General features: G+C 34.3%; 1 protein-coding gene across 2 annotated transcripts in view; it reads right to left on the bottom strand.

Annotated features, from left to right (window-relative positions):
* Positions 1-17734, bottom strand: part of scra (anillin, actin binding protein) — a 29971-nt gene that overhangs the window by 11134 nt on the left and 1103 nt on the right. Inside the window, exons 4-5 of one of the 2 annotated variants that reach the window (XM_077427605.1) lie at positions 17518-17723; positions 16982-17422 (exon numbers count right to left, since the gene is read on the bottom strand). In XM_077427605.1, the coding sequence (XP_077283731.1) occupies positions 16982-17422; positions 17518-17723 (647 nt within the window). The remainder of the gene's footprint in view (positions 1-16981; positions 17423-17517; positions 17724-17734) is intronic. The other variant, XM_077427606.1, reaches the window with a different exon arrangement.

The following is a 17734-nucleotide window of genomic DNA, read 5'->3' on the forward strand; positions in this document are numbered from 1 at the left end:
AAGGTTTGCCGAACAATGGATAGCACTGTGACTATCCTACCTCTAGTCATTACTCATTACTGAATTCTACTATGAACATAATAATAACTTAAGTTATTACTTTTAAACAATTTAACCGCTATAAATAAATTCTTATTTAAAATGGACGGTATTTTAATAATTTGACTATCCACTACATGTCTTCCATACGGGTCTACGTGACGAGACAGAATGTTAAATTACAGAAAACACAAATAGCGGAAGCCAAAGATCGAAAATCGAAAGATCAAAAAAAAAAATGGTGCATGGTAAACGGTACATACTCACTTAATTTGCGCGAGCAGGATACAACAGGAACAAGAGGAACATGCTTTTCCTCCCTTATTCTGCGCGCACACATTAATACGGGAGGAAAAGCCTGTTCCTCTTGTTCCTGTTGTATCCTGCTCGCGCAAATTAAGTGAGTATGTACCGTTTACCATGCACCATTTTTTTTTTTGATCTTTCGACTTAAGATCTTTCGATTTTACATCTTTGCCTTCCGATATTTGCGTTTTCTGTCACGGTGACCGATTATATATATATACATAGTACCGTTTACCATGCATACATTCTTTTCGATCTTTCGATTTTCAATCTATACAATGAATGAATTTTTATAATCAAGAGAACTTTTGACTGATATGTACGTACTCGGAATCGAACGTTGATCAGTTTTCACGGAATGATTATCGTTACGTTGTTTTATAATTTTTTAATCATGTTTAGTTACGATTCCGTTTAATATCTAGGATTTATATCTTGCTTTAAATATACGGCACACATAAAAAAATGTAAAAAAAAAGCAACACCGGAAATTTAAATTGACTCTTTATGGTGCCGCACATATCTGTCGGCAAATTTATCAATCGTATCAGTTTTGTAATGCAATTCTGGCATCACGATGACTAAAAAATTTACATTTCCTCCGAGAATAAAACATGTACATTTGTGTTTAGTCTGCCGTTTGGATCACCCGACTGAATGTATTATGTATTGTAGAGGCAGTCTATGACAGTCAAATCAGTTTATTGGCCACTTTATTTTAGTAAAGTTCAACCCATACTTTTAATCTCCAGAACGACAGCGGATGGTCAATCGGGCAATTTTGGAGCGTTGTGGCTATTTTAACTTCGTAGAAAACCTTTAACTTTGTAGAAAACCTTTTGCTCTCTATCATTCGGCACTGTTGGAACGTGTATTATTATTTGGTATTGCACTAATGACTAAAGAGCGGACCAACTTTGCGCAGTTCGTTGTTCATTGTTCGCCATGCTTTGTTCATTTTTATGATGAACCTTTTTTTATGCTCTCTAACTTTGTAGTTTGCCTATTGGAAAATAGACCCAAAACGCCCTGTTTCCTGGAAAAGCACGCTTCCGGTCCTACCTCTAATAATGATACTGAGCAACAATAAAAAATCACTTTTTTTACTTACTAATCAATTTTTACTGAGTTTGACCTACTGAATTCGAATTTTTTTTGTTGGCTTAATCTCGTTTAAAATATGAGCGTTTAAAAATGTATGCAATTTTTGGCTTTTGTAGTCTTTAATTCAAAATATAGTATTACTGTGCCAAAAGTGACTATTGGAATCAATAGTCAGATGTTTTTTCTATAGATTGTGATGTTTTCCTGCTTTAAAATACGTGTAATGAATTATCTAGCGAATTTTTAAAGTCAAAAATATATATTTTTACCCGTAATTGATCGCAAAAACGAAATACACATTGATCAAATAATCTTTTTTTCAGGCAAAGTGGAATTTTTGATTTAAAAACAACATTCAATCGTCCAAATGCACTCCGCTCTTTTTATTTCTTCTTTTAAGTCTTTCCATATAACGAGGAAAATGCCTAAAGTGAATGAGAACAAATTCCAGGAGCTGAATATACGGATAGAGCAATAACTAAATATTTTCCTTAATTAGTCTGCCTCACTCGGACCATTTTTTTTTCACTACCCTCAGCATTATATTCCAAGAAAAATATACCTATAAATCAATACCCGCATAAAATACAAATTTTAAATAGGAATTTACACAGTCAATTACTACTAAATATGTGCTTGCGTTCTAGTAACAGAGGCAAAAGAGCATTGTGTATTGTAAAAGTGAACCAACGTGCACGACATGAAATAATATTCAGACGCAAGCGAATATATAATATCGTGACATTTATTCAAAAAGGAACAGCGTCGAAATAAAAAAATGCGATTCCAAAAGTCAAATATAAAACGGACAAAAAATCAAATACGACCAGACTAAACAGAGAACCGACGATTACTTGCAACAATAACATTATAATATTTTAACGGCTATGATTAAAAAAAAAAAGCAAAAAACAAATATCGAACTGAAATTAAAAATAAAAGCTTGTAAAAGATAGAACCGCCGCCGTTCGAGAAACACCCAGTCATCTTGCTGAACATCATCAATATATCGAACGGACGAAAGCAAGAAACCCGATTTAATTGAGACAAGTTAATTTATATGTAAAAAATCATGATGACGATAATAATAAGCCGGCATAATGCGCACTCTACATATGTACAGTCTCCCGAACCTAGCATTTGTGGAGCACATGATGCGTTGCAAATGTCCTGTACATGGTAGGTTTAGTTTTGTACTACATACATACATGCGTATGACGATGACCTTTGATGATGAACCAAACTGGATACAATAAAAAAATTCAAATTGTACATAGAGCGCGTTTTAAATGACCGGTCTAAATGTCGCCACCCGGATGCTCCTCCAAATTAACCACAAAATTCGTAATGCAATAGTGTTGTTGAATAAAACAAGGCAAATAAAAAGCTGGAAAACATACATTTTCCATTAAAACCACTCGAGCGTTTGTTTGACTAAGCTGAAAGACCTCAGACTTAATAATTATTCATTATAAAGAGATGACCTGTAGAAATGTAAGACAAGGACATGTATGTAGCATGCTGAAGAATAAAAGTCATGGCGTCTGAATTTTTACATTCGTTTAAAAACAAATAAATGCCCCCAACGAAACGGCAACAATAATCATCAGCAATTAAATTCGAAACTGTTTAGAGTTTGAAAGGAAGAGGAGATGTGTATAAATAGAATAAGATAAACTCCTGTAAGGATTCTCTTGAGTAACTATCGTAGATCAAGCCAAGAGAGGAATTATTATTTCTTAAACTGAAGTGAGACCCAGAAATGTATGTACGTATTTATTTTTGGAATACATATTAATATCAAATAGACAATTGGGGTTTTCCCTCAAGTATTTGTTTCAATTTTGAGTAACGGTCGTAACCTTGCCTGAGGCAATCCCCGAATAATATATGTAATTAAATAATTGGTCCAACAATCGTAGCAATAGCCACACAAACACCTACAAAGTGCAAACATTCTTGGAACACGGCAAAAATACGATACGACCAAGTTGGTGGAGCTAATGTGACACGAGCCACTATCGAATTTCCTCGTCTAGCACACCTGAGCGATCATTGTGCATTTGTCAAGTCCTATCGAGACCACCATCTTGCACCATCAACATCAACGATGCAAAACTTCTTTGGACCGGCTAACCTTTGGCCAATAAAATACGAGCGGCCATTAGCCGCCACACGGTCATCTCGCATATATAATAATAATAATAAAAACATATTAGAGAGACAGACACAAGAATATATTATAGATGCGACAGAAGACAAGGTCAGGACATCTTTTTCTTTGGATGCTATTCGCAGCAGACGTTGCAACGACAAAAAGACGAAGCAGAACTGGATGTGAAACAACTCCTTCTACGTACCAGTATGGGACAGTAGTGAGCAAATCTTTCACATTGGATCAAAACCAATTGGGTGTGGATGTGAATAGACCAGTGGCGGCTCGTGAGAATTCAAAGTGCGGGAGCTATGTACAATGATGAAGTAGATCGTTGACCATACCGGTGACTAAATTAAAACAAAAATAGCTTGAATATGTACTATACTGGGAGGCCTGCAGCCCTGCAGACCATATGGACGACAAAATAGCATGAATATGTACTATACTAGAAGGGCTGCAGCCCACAGTCTATATAGTAGAGCCTCTACTGGAACAGACCATCGTCAAACGCGATTGTGTAACAATTCAATAGTATTCAAATGTATGCAAAACTCGTGGAAAGACAACTCCAGCTGATTAAAATCGAATTGATGATTCCAAGACGACATAATGTCTTAGCTCAAATCAAGAAGAGTCACAATTGATAAATAAGCAAGCAGTCACGTGAAATCTGTGCCGAGCCGATGATGACCCAAGATAAAGGGAGGTACATAGATCACGTTTGAATTAAGTCTGTGTGCGAAATCAAACCATTGACGTTTCACATTCATATATATGTATATATTATATAATCTTGGATGCATTATATGGTCTTAACATTGATATCGCTATTTGTTTTGATTATTGACATAAAAATGAGCCGTATAAATTTGAAACATAAAACTTGGGAATTATTGAAGATGCATGTACCTTTACAATTACATACATATCTACAAGCTGATAAAATTTTATCTGAAAAGTCACTTCTCAGAAGAAGAATATGTGCTCGCGTAGAAGATACAGTACCGGTCAATGAAAGGTTTCCAGTCACTGAAACGGTGCAAAAGCAGGTATAAAACCGGTTATGCGTCTGGAACACTTGTGCAAACAAACTTTTACGATGAAATGGGACCCCTTTATTTCATTTTTATCTCAGTTGACCGTGGATTTCTGAAGCTTTAGCATCGTTTCAAGTGATTTCGCAAACAACATGCCGAACGCGAAACAATTGACGAAATCTAAAAAATCACTTATTTTAACTTTGGTAGCAGAAAAGTTTAGTTCTCGTTATATCGCGGGAAAAATAGGATGCAGTCATACCTGTGTACTCAATTTTATTAAGAAATTTGGAAGTTCAGCGTCCCTGGAAAGGAAACAAGGGTCAGGAAAGGCCAGACAGACCAACTCGTCTGAGGATCGATTTTTAAAACGACTTTGTCTACAAGACCGATTTAAAAGTGCTGTGAAAATTAGATCGGAGTTTATTGAAGCCACTGGAACAGAAATCAGCATCGAAACTGTACGACGTCGGCTTTGAGAATTCGGTTTATTCTCGAGGATACCAGCGAAAAAACCATTTTTGACGAAAAAAGCACGTCTGCAACGACTTAATTGGGCCAAAAAGTATATCAATTGGACGGAATCGGACTGGAGACGTGTCATCTTCTCGGATGAAAGTAAATTTAATTTGTTGGGGTCCGATGGCATCCACTTCGTTAGACGAAGATTAGGTGAACGTTTGAATGTCGACTGTATTCAGTCGACGGTCAAACATCCTCCAGGCCAAATGGTATGGGGGTGTTTCCCATGGGATCGGTTCATTAGCCATTATTGATGGAACAGTGAACGCAGAAACGTATAAAAATATTTTGGAACAACACTTGTTTCCATCAATGAAAATGTACTACGCATGGGAATCCGAATGCATTTTCCAAGACGATTCTGCTCCGTGTCACCGTTCCAAAACTGTGAGTAATATTTTTTTCTATTGCCAAGTATCCTAATTTAGAAATTAAATTAAAAATATACCATTATATTTGTTTGTAAAATTTTAGGTGACGAATTTTATAGCGGAAAGTGGCATTACGCCCTTGGAATGGCTGGGTAACAGCCCAGATTTAAACCCAATTGAGAACCTGTGGGCTATAATGGGCTCTAAAATCAAAAATAAAAAGCCTTCTAATAAATTAGAATTGGTTAATACATTGAAAAATGTTTGGGATAATGAAATAACGGATGAGTTATTGCAAAATTTAATAAAATCGATGCCACGAAGGGTTAAGGCAGTATTAAAAAATAGGGGATGGCCAACCAAGTATTAATTTAATTGCAATTTGTAGCTATTATTAAACTCAACAAAATGTGATTTTCAGTTTTTTAATTAATAAGTTAGTTTTACGAAAAAAATTTTTTTTCATTACCCTATCAAATCTTCCCATATATTACTGATTCCTAATAATTTGAATAGCACCTTAGTTTAATTTAAATTTCATTGTTTTGCTACTTAAATATGTGTCAAACATTATAAACTTCATTTTAATATACAAAAAAATTATATAAAAACATATATATATATAACATCTTAAAAAAGGAAATATTGATATTTTCAATCTGGAAACCTTTCATTGACCGGTACTGTATATGTACTACTGTGCATTGTCATTGAGAAACGAGTAAAGTCGTCCTCCTTTTTTTTGTTTGGAGATGCGATGATCTTACATATATGGCAGTAAACACGGAGAAGCACCTTTAAAACGACGACGTTGTATGCAAGTAGACCGATAAATTATTCCGGTGACAATTTTGAACCGGATAGAGAGCAACTGTTTATGTAAGAAATACCGTGTCAATAGCTGGGCTACTAGTACTCCTAGTACCCAGAAGTTTGTGTCTCTTTTCTTGATTCGGACAAAACAAAAAATGATTTCGGATCGAAGTGACTGTCAAAATGTGTTGCGCAAACATACGCGAGGATATGTCAATCAAACAGGCACACATTTAATGATAAACGTATTTTAATTGTATGCAAATGCATACGAAACGTTTCACCGTAAATATCGTGCAGCGTGTCGCGATCGCTACAGCGATACGCTCGCATATTAATTAAATTATTTAGACACAATAAATTAAACGTGTTCTGTCAACGCAATTTGAATACACTGTATAGTCGAATCAAACATTGCTGAGCGCTCGCGGGAAAGATCTATCTGTTTATTATGCAGAACTAACCGCCGTTCAAACATAAAAAGTACGAGAACAATCCACAGTTCAATTATCGTCGACATGGAAATTTTTAAGGCAAACTCGACGAACTGAGCTTCCAAATATTTGCTATGGGTATTCGATGCAAAGCACGCTGAAAAGGTCAACATTCGCTTTTGGAATAAAATAAAAACAGAAGAGTTTGGAACATCTGTGCATGGTTTTATTCGCCATGCATTCTAGAACGATCAACTGTCAGCTCGGTCTAGCGGTAACAGTAGCCATAATAGTGAAATAAAAGGAGTGAGCTATAAATAAAATGAAACTTCAGAAGAAGTTTGAGCGTGAAGAAGAAGACCGCAACGCCTTCGCACAATTTGAAATTCGAAAGTGGAAGTGAAAGTCTAAATTCTTCAGATCGGGAGGGTTCACAAGTTCAACGACGTATCGACACCACGTCTTCGCTCACAAAGGGAGATAATAGAAAAGAAGTCGAGCGACAATGAGTCTGTTAAAAAAACTAAAACCGTTGAAAGGAGTAAAAAAAAAAAAGAAGAGAGGAATAAGAAGAACCGATGAACCGGCACCGATACCTCGAAAAAGGCGATTCTGCATCCACCGTACAGAAGAGCGAGACAATCCTCAGACAGAAAGGAGCAAGAGAAGGAGGTAGGGGAGGCGGGGGGTGAGAGAAAAAAAAAGAAGAAAATATGTAATAAAGAAGAACTGGTTCTCTTTCGAAGTTTTTACGGCTCGCGAATATGCGGCGAGTCATCGACGTGAAGTAGAAGAAGAATAAGAGTGCATTGTGTGACCGAAAGGAAGACAAAAGCGGTTCGTCAGAAGAAGAAACGAAAGCGAGCAAATGTGCATGCACGAGTGGTGTTTCCAATATTGAAAGTGGAAGTTTGGGTTTTCGGCAAAGGCTGAAATATTCGTATTGCATTTCGCATCTACGGCACGTGAATGTCTAATCAGATAGCATAATACCAGTTGCTTTACGAAATTTTGACTTCAAAGTGACCGCTTTTCTTTTTTTTTTTTTCTCAAAGTGCTTCAACGACACTACAAAGATGAGATGACATGGAATGCAAAAGAAAAAAAAAGACTTTTTTTAAAGAGTAAAATGTTTTTTTGAATGTTGCTTTGCATCAATGCATACTGATGAGTGCGGATAAAATTTAAATTTATTTTATTTATTATACAAATGTACATATGCAACTTAGAATACCCGGAACGACTACAGTAAAGTTTGAAAAATAAAGTTAAAAAAAATCATTAGTCAGAAAATTTTTATTTAAATATGAACTAAAATATTGTTTGCCAAGAGCATACATGCATACAACGTCGTTCAATTTATTATTTTCACCGCTATTTTTGCCCATCCTAGTTGCTCATTTCCTTTTCCTTAACACATTAAAAAAAAACAGTTATACGAAACGGATGACAAAGAAGCTGAGAAAAATCCAGTGGATTGACGTTGAAGGTACGAAGATTTTTCTAATAATTTCCCTTCACATATTGTTACTAAAATTAGTTCATAGAACAATTTCAAAAAATCCTTATGAACTTAAATCATACGATATGAGATTGAAAAGATAATAATCTTCTCTTAGTAATAATCTTCTAATGTTCAACAAAAACACTAAACAGAGAGGACATACTCTGAAGGCGCAGACACACATAATCGTACGACACGACATACCCAGGTAGACTCTAGCTGTGAATGGGAGTGTCTCACGTCATTGTTAATTCGTAAGGTCTTTTTATATCGACAAGTTTCTCCTACATTTCTTCAAATGCAGAATCATCGTTATCGATCACTGTCAAAAGAAGGTAAATATATCACCGAAAACACTCCAGGGGTGAGTTTTTGCCTGGCACGGATCAGGTGTGCTAGCGTATTTTTACATGTGGAAAAACTAACTAAAAAAACCAATCTGTGTCTGCGCTCTTGACTCCAAAAATATAATTCAAATAGAATGATTAAAATTCAAAATAGTCTATCAAATGAATATAAGTAACCGAAACCTTTTTGTACAAGGCTTTTCTATGTTTTACTTCGCAAACGATTGAGCTAAAATTCCTACAATATTTTTTAAACTTTGCCATTTTGCGCGGTTTGTTTAACGATGGAAATTTCAATCGAATTTTATAGTTTGATGGTGAAAAACAATTAGTTTTTAAAAATAAACATTAAATAGTTCTTCTTTTTTTCGGTTTCTGTTATTGTATTTATTTTAATTTAATCTCCTCTAGTTTCTATTTTTATTTCATCTTGATTTATGTTTTTTTATCTCATTTCATTTATTTATTTGTGGTATTATTATTGACAAAAATCCTTTGGGTTTGGCTTTTGCAAGTATTTTTTTTAAATGAAAATGCAAATAGCGTAAAAGGTTGTATGACCGTATGTATTAAAGTTGAATGATGTAACGTTTAAAATTAATGAAGAAATTAAAAATTATGTTATACGTATAGAAGGTCAATATCTCAAGTAATTGTTTTCGATTTGAAAATTCGATTTTCATGTTTGGTTTTAAGGACAAAACTTATGATTTAAATTTGTTACTTTTGAAGTCGAACCATTTATGTACAAAAATTAAGTGACCCACCCTTATTTAACTATATATGTATGTACGTACATTTTTGTAAATATACAAAAGTCGGGATTTTCAGAGGCAATGCTGCACTCGGGATTTGTCTGTCGAACTCGGGACAGTCCCGCTCAAATAGGGACGTCTGGCAACCCTGACTGCATCGCATGAAATGTTCATTAATTTAATTTCAAAAGTTGAATGTAACACGTTTGATAAATATGTATGTAAGAACACGAACTGTCTAGTGAAAGTCCTTTTCAAAACTTCATCAAACGGCGCTTCCAATTGGAAGGATTCCCTTTGAAACGTGACCCATAAACCGTCACGACGATCAACAATAATGTATGTCTAGAGATTTTAAAAAAAGCAACATTAAAAACGGGAACAATAATATGAAAGAAACAGCGATCACACTCGCAGTCCGCACATTATGAATATCAGTTTTGCATTTACTAGTTGGCGAATGTATGTACATATGTAATCAAACTGGAACGCGCACTTGGAATAGTTTTAGTACGCGCGAATAGCATTTACGGATAGCGTAGCACCCGCACCCAAGTTTCAGATGCAACCTGGTTTTGAAAATTTCAATGCCCATTCGTGAGTGCTGTACATTTACAAACATTGGCCAAGTGATCGATGTCGACATTTACGAACGTTGTCGTATGGGTAAAAGTATGAATTTTTCAACGGATTGTCGGGCATGTGCCAGACGAATAACCGGATTCGAACAAACTTACGAAACGTTTCATCATGCGAAATCAGATACGTTCGTTCGATATCGGAATTGTAATTATATTTATATATATGTTAACATCCAAGATTGTTTTGGTATTAAATAATAATAACAAAAAAAAAAAATAACAAACGGTCCCGTGCGTTTTCACGATTCGAGTGCTTTTACGTTGAAAATTGTAAAATAATTGGCAGACGTCGGCTGTGTTCGCGCTCAATTAAATTCCAATAGGTGAATAATAATTATAAACAAGAATGTGAAGTGTTGAAGTGTAAAAAGAGGCATTCATTCAACAAACGCAAGGTGATTTGATGACGAAATAAAAATAAAAAAAAGGAATCATAATCGGGACGACGTGAAAATAATTTGGGTCAAATCGTTGTTTGCCTTCAAAATGAGATTTATTTTATCTTACGAAGCCAACATCAGAACAATGCACTATAAATTGTCATACATTTTACTGCGTGCTATAAAATATGAATGCTTTGTTATTTAAATTAAAAATTAAAAATGAAAAAAAATAACAAATGAGTGCATAAGGTTGACAATTCGCGGTCTTTTGTTTTTTAACAAAAGTAATACAATAAAATAATTACACATTGTTTAAAATAAATTTGAATTTGAAAAAAACAAATGAACCTATTTATATTTTATGCACATATTTAATAAATTTTCACATAACTATGTATCTTTTTTTTTACGTTGTTTTTATTTCGATTAATGTTTCCGCCAAAAAAAAGAGGCACAATTTCAAAACCAGAACGTACACAATTATTTGCCTAAATATTTTTATTGTGACCGGAGGGACGTTTAGATATAATGCGAATGTATGAAAAACAATCAGTTTAATTAATGTTTATGATATAGTATTGATGTAAACCTTCGATTTATGGAAACTGGTGGATTCGAAAGCAGCGTCAAAGAATTACACGACTGACGAGAAGCACGGCCACTGACCGAATGGTGGGGCAAAAAACCCAACCAGAGGATTGAAAACCAGGTGTTGTCGACTCGGAGGTCGCATTCGAAGCAAGAAACCAACAGGTAAAATCAATCAGAAGAGATATTTAAAGTGACAAATAAAAATTATATACGTTATGCCGATTTTATGAAATTGCCTATTACGCGAAATAAGACAAAAATTGCCTATTTCGTGAAAAATGCAAGCCCGTTACCAAATTAACGAATAAGGCAAATCATCTGCCGAATGCATGGACTCTTAAACTGTTAACATTACAGTTGAGAAAGTCATTTCGATACAGAGAAATATAATAGACGCTTTCGAATACATTCTTGTTTCAATAACACTCGTACCGTTTCCATAACTATGCAATATTGTACGCGTATGCGTATGCTATTGCCGACGCTTTCATGAAAACTTTCATATACGATGTTAATTGAATAATATATTACTTAAATGATCAATTTACTTATAAAAATGTATCCCATGTTATTTATTGTGTGTTTTTGAATGCATCATGCATTTTTTAACGATGCACTTGCCCATTGCCCTTGCTCAGAGATGTTTTTATCGGACATACGTAAAAATAATTTATAATACACCCATATATACTAACCTGAAAAAACTGCATGCCATATATAATATTCCGTTTGTTACAGACATTACTAACAAACTAACCAGTAGATTCTATGACAGAATCACTAATAACCATACTAACATACTTGTGAAGAGTCTCGGTGATTACAACAAAATGTCTATACCCTTCAGGTATAACACACAGATTACCTAAACACAATCTGCTTTAGGTCATCGACTTTAGAGAGTCTTTAATTAATATTATGTATTAGATGTATTATGAAAATTTATAAGGATTGTAAATAGGTTTTTGAGCTCTTTTTTCTATTATGCTGTAGATTAACATTAGAATAATATAATACTATGATTACTAACCAAATTAAATTAAATTGTAAAATAGAAAATGATCAGTAGATCAGTAGCTATTAAAATAGATATGAGATGTATTGTGAACATAATTTCGTAATACTAAAAAGCATTTAAAAATCAAATCAATCGGAAATACGTCGACCACCAAGCATCAAATACGACTGATGCTAAAATTATTTAGGATTGTCTGTGGACAATCGTCACTTGGCAACAATTTAACGCCTAAAGCCACTTCTATTATTATAACATTTCTCTGTTTCGATACAATTTAAAAATTAATTTAATTTATGATTTATTGAGTATAACTTGATCAAGTTTACTTAATTTATCTACGACGTTGATGTGAATATGGCCGAATATGATAATTTTATTCACATAACGGAGACGAAAATATGGGGTTTCAACTTTTAACTAATCTATAAAATAACGAAATAAAAAAGACGAGTAAAATTACTATATTGTACATGTTTCAAGACTTGGTACTGATTTGACAATAAGTTACTTATAATTTTACATGCGAAAACTGTGACAGTGCGCGTGAGTAGAGAGAGTGCAATTCACGCACTTGGCAGATAATTTGCCTAATTCACGAAATAACTAACGGGCTGGCATTCTTAATGAATTGGGCATGTTTTGCCTATTTCACGTAAAAGGCAATTTCATAAATTATATGAAAGTAAAGAACCTCACTGTAAATTTCAGTTTTTATTAGTTGCTATAAACCATGCATCACTTTTAGAAATGAAGAATCAATATCAGGCAATATTTTGGGCTATTTCACGTAATAGACAATTTCACAAAGTCGGTGTAACATATACAAAAGTAAAGTCTCTTTTGAAAATTGCAGTTTTTATCAGTTGCTTCAACTAATAAAAACTGCAATTTTTCTTAAAAATCTTAAATATTATTGTTGCATTTAAATCATTTATACGAGGTAATGAGTCACTTTAGGTTTAAAATAGTATAATTTTTTTAACAAATTTAAGTTGGTACTAAGTAGTATACTCTCGAAAAGTTGAGTACCCCGCCTTATGTACAACATACGTACATATCATACATGGCGATTAGTATAATTCCCTTGAGATTCGACTGCGAAAATCGGTTTTAAAATATGCGATCGCCAATTTATGACAAACCCGTTACAATTTTCAGTTGCAGAGTTACACCACCATTACATCGTTTCGTGGGAAACGAATTGAAAAAAAAAAGGTTTAGGACAGTATATTAGTTACTGGTGGCGAAAATTTAAATTATAGTCGTGTGTAGTGTAGTAATTTTCGATATTACTGTTGTGTCGACAAATGCGAGAACAATCGTGACTAGCTCGAACCCATTCAGTACCAAAGAGGCTTAACTTTCAACATTAAAATCAAATAAAATAAAGTAAAAATATATTTGCATTTGCCTTCTGGGAAAAAAAATCGCAATTTTTGCCAAAGAGTGACGAAATTTTCCTCTTAGTAACAACCACCATTTGGAACGTGTCCATTAAATGTCCTTATCAGCAGTCTTAGGCGGTCAATGAATGCTTTCCGCACAAAAAATGATTCACTATTGTCAATTTCTTAGAAAAACCACGCTATTTTGCTCTCTCACTTTGAACACTAATGGAGCGGTCTATTGTTATTTGAAAAGCATCTTTCCAACGCCGATCTTTGCTTATAAGTAGAGGTAGGACCGGAAGCGTGCTTTTTCCAGGAAACAGGGCGTTTTGGGTCTATTTTCCAGGAAATAGGGCAAACTACAAAGCTAGAGTTCAAAAAAAAGTTACACGGCGAACAATAAACAAAGAACGGCGCAAACTTGGTCCGCTTTTTACTTATAAGCCACTTTCTTTTTTCAAATTGATTATTGTAGCTGTATAGTATAGCTCGGTAGTTGCGTTTATGTTTAGCACCGAGAGCACACTGGGTTCGATCCCGTGCTAATTTTAAATACTGCTGAACAGACTTGGATATTTGTGACTCCAAGTCTATCGTTTCCTATCAGAGTTTGCCAATTTTTCCGATTTCATTGTCGAAACGGTTCCTCCATCAAATTGAAAAAATCATCCTAACCGCTGTCACAAATATCTGAATTTGATTTATGTACAATATGTAAAAAAAATATGTACAAGTCTAAATCTATAGATGTCTCTATGGATTAATTAATTGTTAATTTCGTGTTCTTCAGCCTGTCGAAATACAGCGATTTATGTAATAAAAAATGCTGCAATGTTTGTAATTAATTGTCTAGGATGGCGCATTGGGATTTACCTGTTAGGCATTCCTGGTATATGTCTATGTAAAAATAAAATGAAATATAAAAAAAATCTTTTGACTACTAAAATATTTTTATTTTTGCCAAATAAGATGGTAACCTGGTAAAATCACTGAATAGTCAATAGAACTATAATATACAGTTGTTTTTGTTTGAGCTCAAAATTGATAAACGACATACATACAATGAGGTGATTTACAGCCTGTATTGTGTGAGGTTTTAATACCCCTTTTTCACTTAAATCTCAAGAGAAGGAGGATGCCAAACATACATATGTAAATCCGCAGAAAAATAGGAATGGCGAAATGTTCAGTCTGACAAATATATGGAAAAACATTACATACATACATATATAATGAGAAAAACGGAAATCCGCTGGTGCGATCTCTGGTGATCCCCATTGCATTGTACGGAGTAGACATAGACATGGATAGATGCCTTCGAAATGTGGTGCTGGAGGCGCATGAACCGCAAGACGCAAGTATATCTCCATCTTTAAAGAGCTAGCAGTTCCTGACTCTCCACAACACGTAGAAAAAAATAATTCTCAACTACTTTGGCCATATTGTTGCAAAGAATATGGAGAGTCTATAGAAGCTGGTAGTCACCGGAACATTAGAGGAAAGACGAGCAATAGGACGGTCTCTAATAAGATGGCCAGATCAAATTATAGAACTGACAAGATTGTCCTTGAACGCTGCTTTCAACTTGAAGAGTGGAGGTGGATCGTCCATCACATTCCAGATAGAATTGACCATGACGCTCAGCGTTGAGCAGACGAGAAAGAAGATTCCCCCTTTAGAGCAATGAGGTATTCAAATATGTATAAAAAAAGGCGAGTTTTGATAATAAATTAAAGTTTGTTGTGAAATATTTTATACCGACTTAACCATTGAACTATTTTTGGACTGTGGTAAAATTGGTTGATAAGCTACATACATATATGTATGCTCAACATCGTCATACTTTTGTAGTTGAATGTTATGCATACGGCATAAACTATACTAAACTACATCAAGTTAAACGATTATGTGTTAACTAATTTAAATAACTTTGCCGTTACGATTTTTTTGTAGCAATATCAAATCAACCGTTAACGTTCCTAGTATCCATAAAAATAATTATAAACGCATCAAATTTTACAATCACATTGAACCGTGCGGAAGAAGTCAGGTCGTTCACGACGCACTGCCTCAAGTATCTAATACGTTTAATATATGATTATTAATATGATTATTAATTAATTCAGATCAATTTTAAAGTGGTTTTGAGTTCAGAATTTCATTATTATTAGTGTACAATACGAGGTTCGAAATGTAAATATACGGAAGATTAGTAGCAATTATCAGAAATACTAAACGGGGTCATCGTATTAAGTATTTTTTATATATGGTATTTGAACAAATGTGTCGATTCCGCGTAGATGACGTTCAATTCATGTTTAATATTATGAATGTGCATATAAATAAGTTGAATTTAAAGCAAAATCGTACAAATATTATAAAATTTGTACAAATATACATACATACATACATACATATATCGTCCAGCAGAATAGACTAGTGGTTAGCATATAATGCTTTGAACAGAGTGGTCACGGGTTCAAATCCCACTGGTTTCTGGATTTGTGATTCCAGACCTTGGATTTGTGATTCCGGGTCGGTCGTTTCCTATCAGAGTTTGCCAATTTATCAGATTTTCATTGAAACGGTTCCAACAAATTGGCAAACCTTACCCATTTTCTCGCAAAATCCCGAGTTTTCAGCAATCTCGAATTTCGCTGAATTGTATAAAAAAAAGTTTTTTAAAAACATATGTACATATTCTATAATTTGTATATAAAATTATTATTTTGAATAAAATTTTTTGAATAGTATTTTACTACCGCCATCTATTTTCAAAACTAATAAACAAACGGTGGATAGACGTCAACGACTGTCTCGCCGGGCAGATTTAAAACGCGTCTCACACGATATTTTTGCACCATCGTAATGGCGGAGGATCCATTTACTTATATTGATGACCAAAATGAGCAATATGGCAAAGTATGAAAACGACCGGATAAGAGGCAATCTTTTTCCTGAATTGTAATCGTAAGTGAAACGTAAAGGTATGTAATAAAAAATGCTGCAAAATTACAAATTTGACCATAAACGTCTCTGTGGATGTTAATTGATATGTATTTACTGAATTTCGCTGAATTGTATAAAATGCAGCAAATTTACAAATTTGACCATAGATGTCTCTGTGGATATTAGTTGATATGTATTTATGTACTTTGTATAGTACTGATAATATTTGTATCAAATGTACAATGTTTCTGGCCAGGATGGCGCATTGGTGTTACCTGTTAAGTCTTCCTGGTATAAATTAAAATATAAAAATTCCGTAGAAAAAAATATGAAATATAATAAATTTTTCGCAACCTAGCATTGGAATTGAAATAAAATTATCATAAACTAAATAAGTATATGTATATTATAATAAAATAAAATAATTAACTTACCTTGAATATCATCATTGAATAATATATTCAACTGAATTAATCACGTCACAAAAAACGAATTACATACATACATATAAATATTTTTCAATGTTAAATTTCCGATGAACAAAAAGAACCGATAAAAATGATAAAAGCCGCTGTAAAAGAGAATCACACGCACAAAAATAGTTGAAAATAATTGACTCACCAAGTTATCCAATATTTTCTTATCCCAAGCTTGCTTCGGCGATGATTTCTTCGGGCTCGAGGCGACGATGTGAGGTTGAAACTTGACGGCGGAGACAGGAGAAGACGCAGCTACTTCCGGTTTCTTCTTCACTGGCGTACTATTACCGGCAGAGACTGTTTTGCTGGGTGTTGAGCTTTGAGGTTTACTTGTCGGCGGTTCGACCTTCGGCGAATCTAGCTTTTTGAATATGCTATTTGAAACAGCGCTGGTGACTTTATTCGCTGTGACGTTATTGCTTTTGGGTTGTTCTGTAAGTTTGTTACACGCAGCTGCAACCTTAGCCGAAATTGCTGGTTTCACATTAGAAGAGTTGTCTTTTGGTTTTGTGATGGCAGTCGGTTCAATTTTAGCAACATTTTTAAAGGCAGGTTTGGACGGTTCGGGTTTCTTGTCTTTCTTCTATACAAAATGAATTACACATTAGCAATCAATGGTTCTTCATACATATAAACATACATACGATGTAAATAATGAAAATATATCGAATATCTTACAAAGTCGTGATGTGATGTGTCGTCTTCCCAATTGTTGATGTGGTCGGCGAGAGCAGCGAGTCTTCCGAACTTTTTCACTCGTGTTGGTTGATCATTTTTCGTCATATCTTCGTTAGCTACGTCCTTCGTCGCTACTTCAACAGGTTCAATTCTTTCCAGATTTAAATCTCTGCTTTGATGGATTGGCGATGACAATCTTCCCCCATCTATGCGTAAC

Source organism: Arctopsyche grandis, chromosome 3 (genome assembly GCF_051622035.1).
Source record: "Arctopsyche grandis isolate Sample6627 chromosome 3, ASM5162203v2, whole genome shotgun sequence".
NCBI lineage: Eukaryota > Metazoa > Arthropoda > Insecta > Trichoptera > Hydropsychidae > Arctopsyche > Arctopsyche grandis.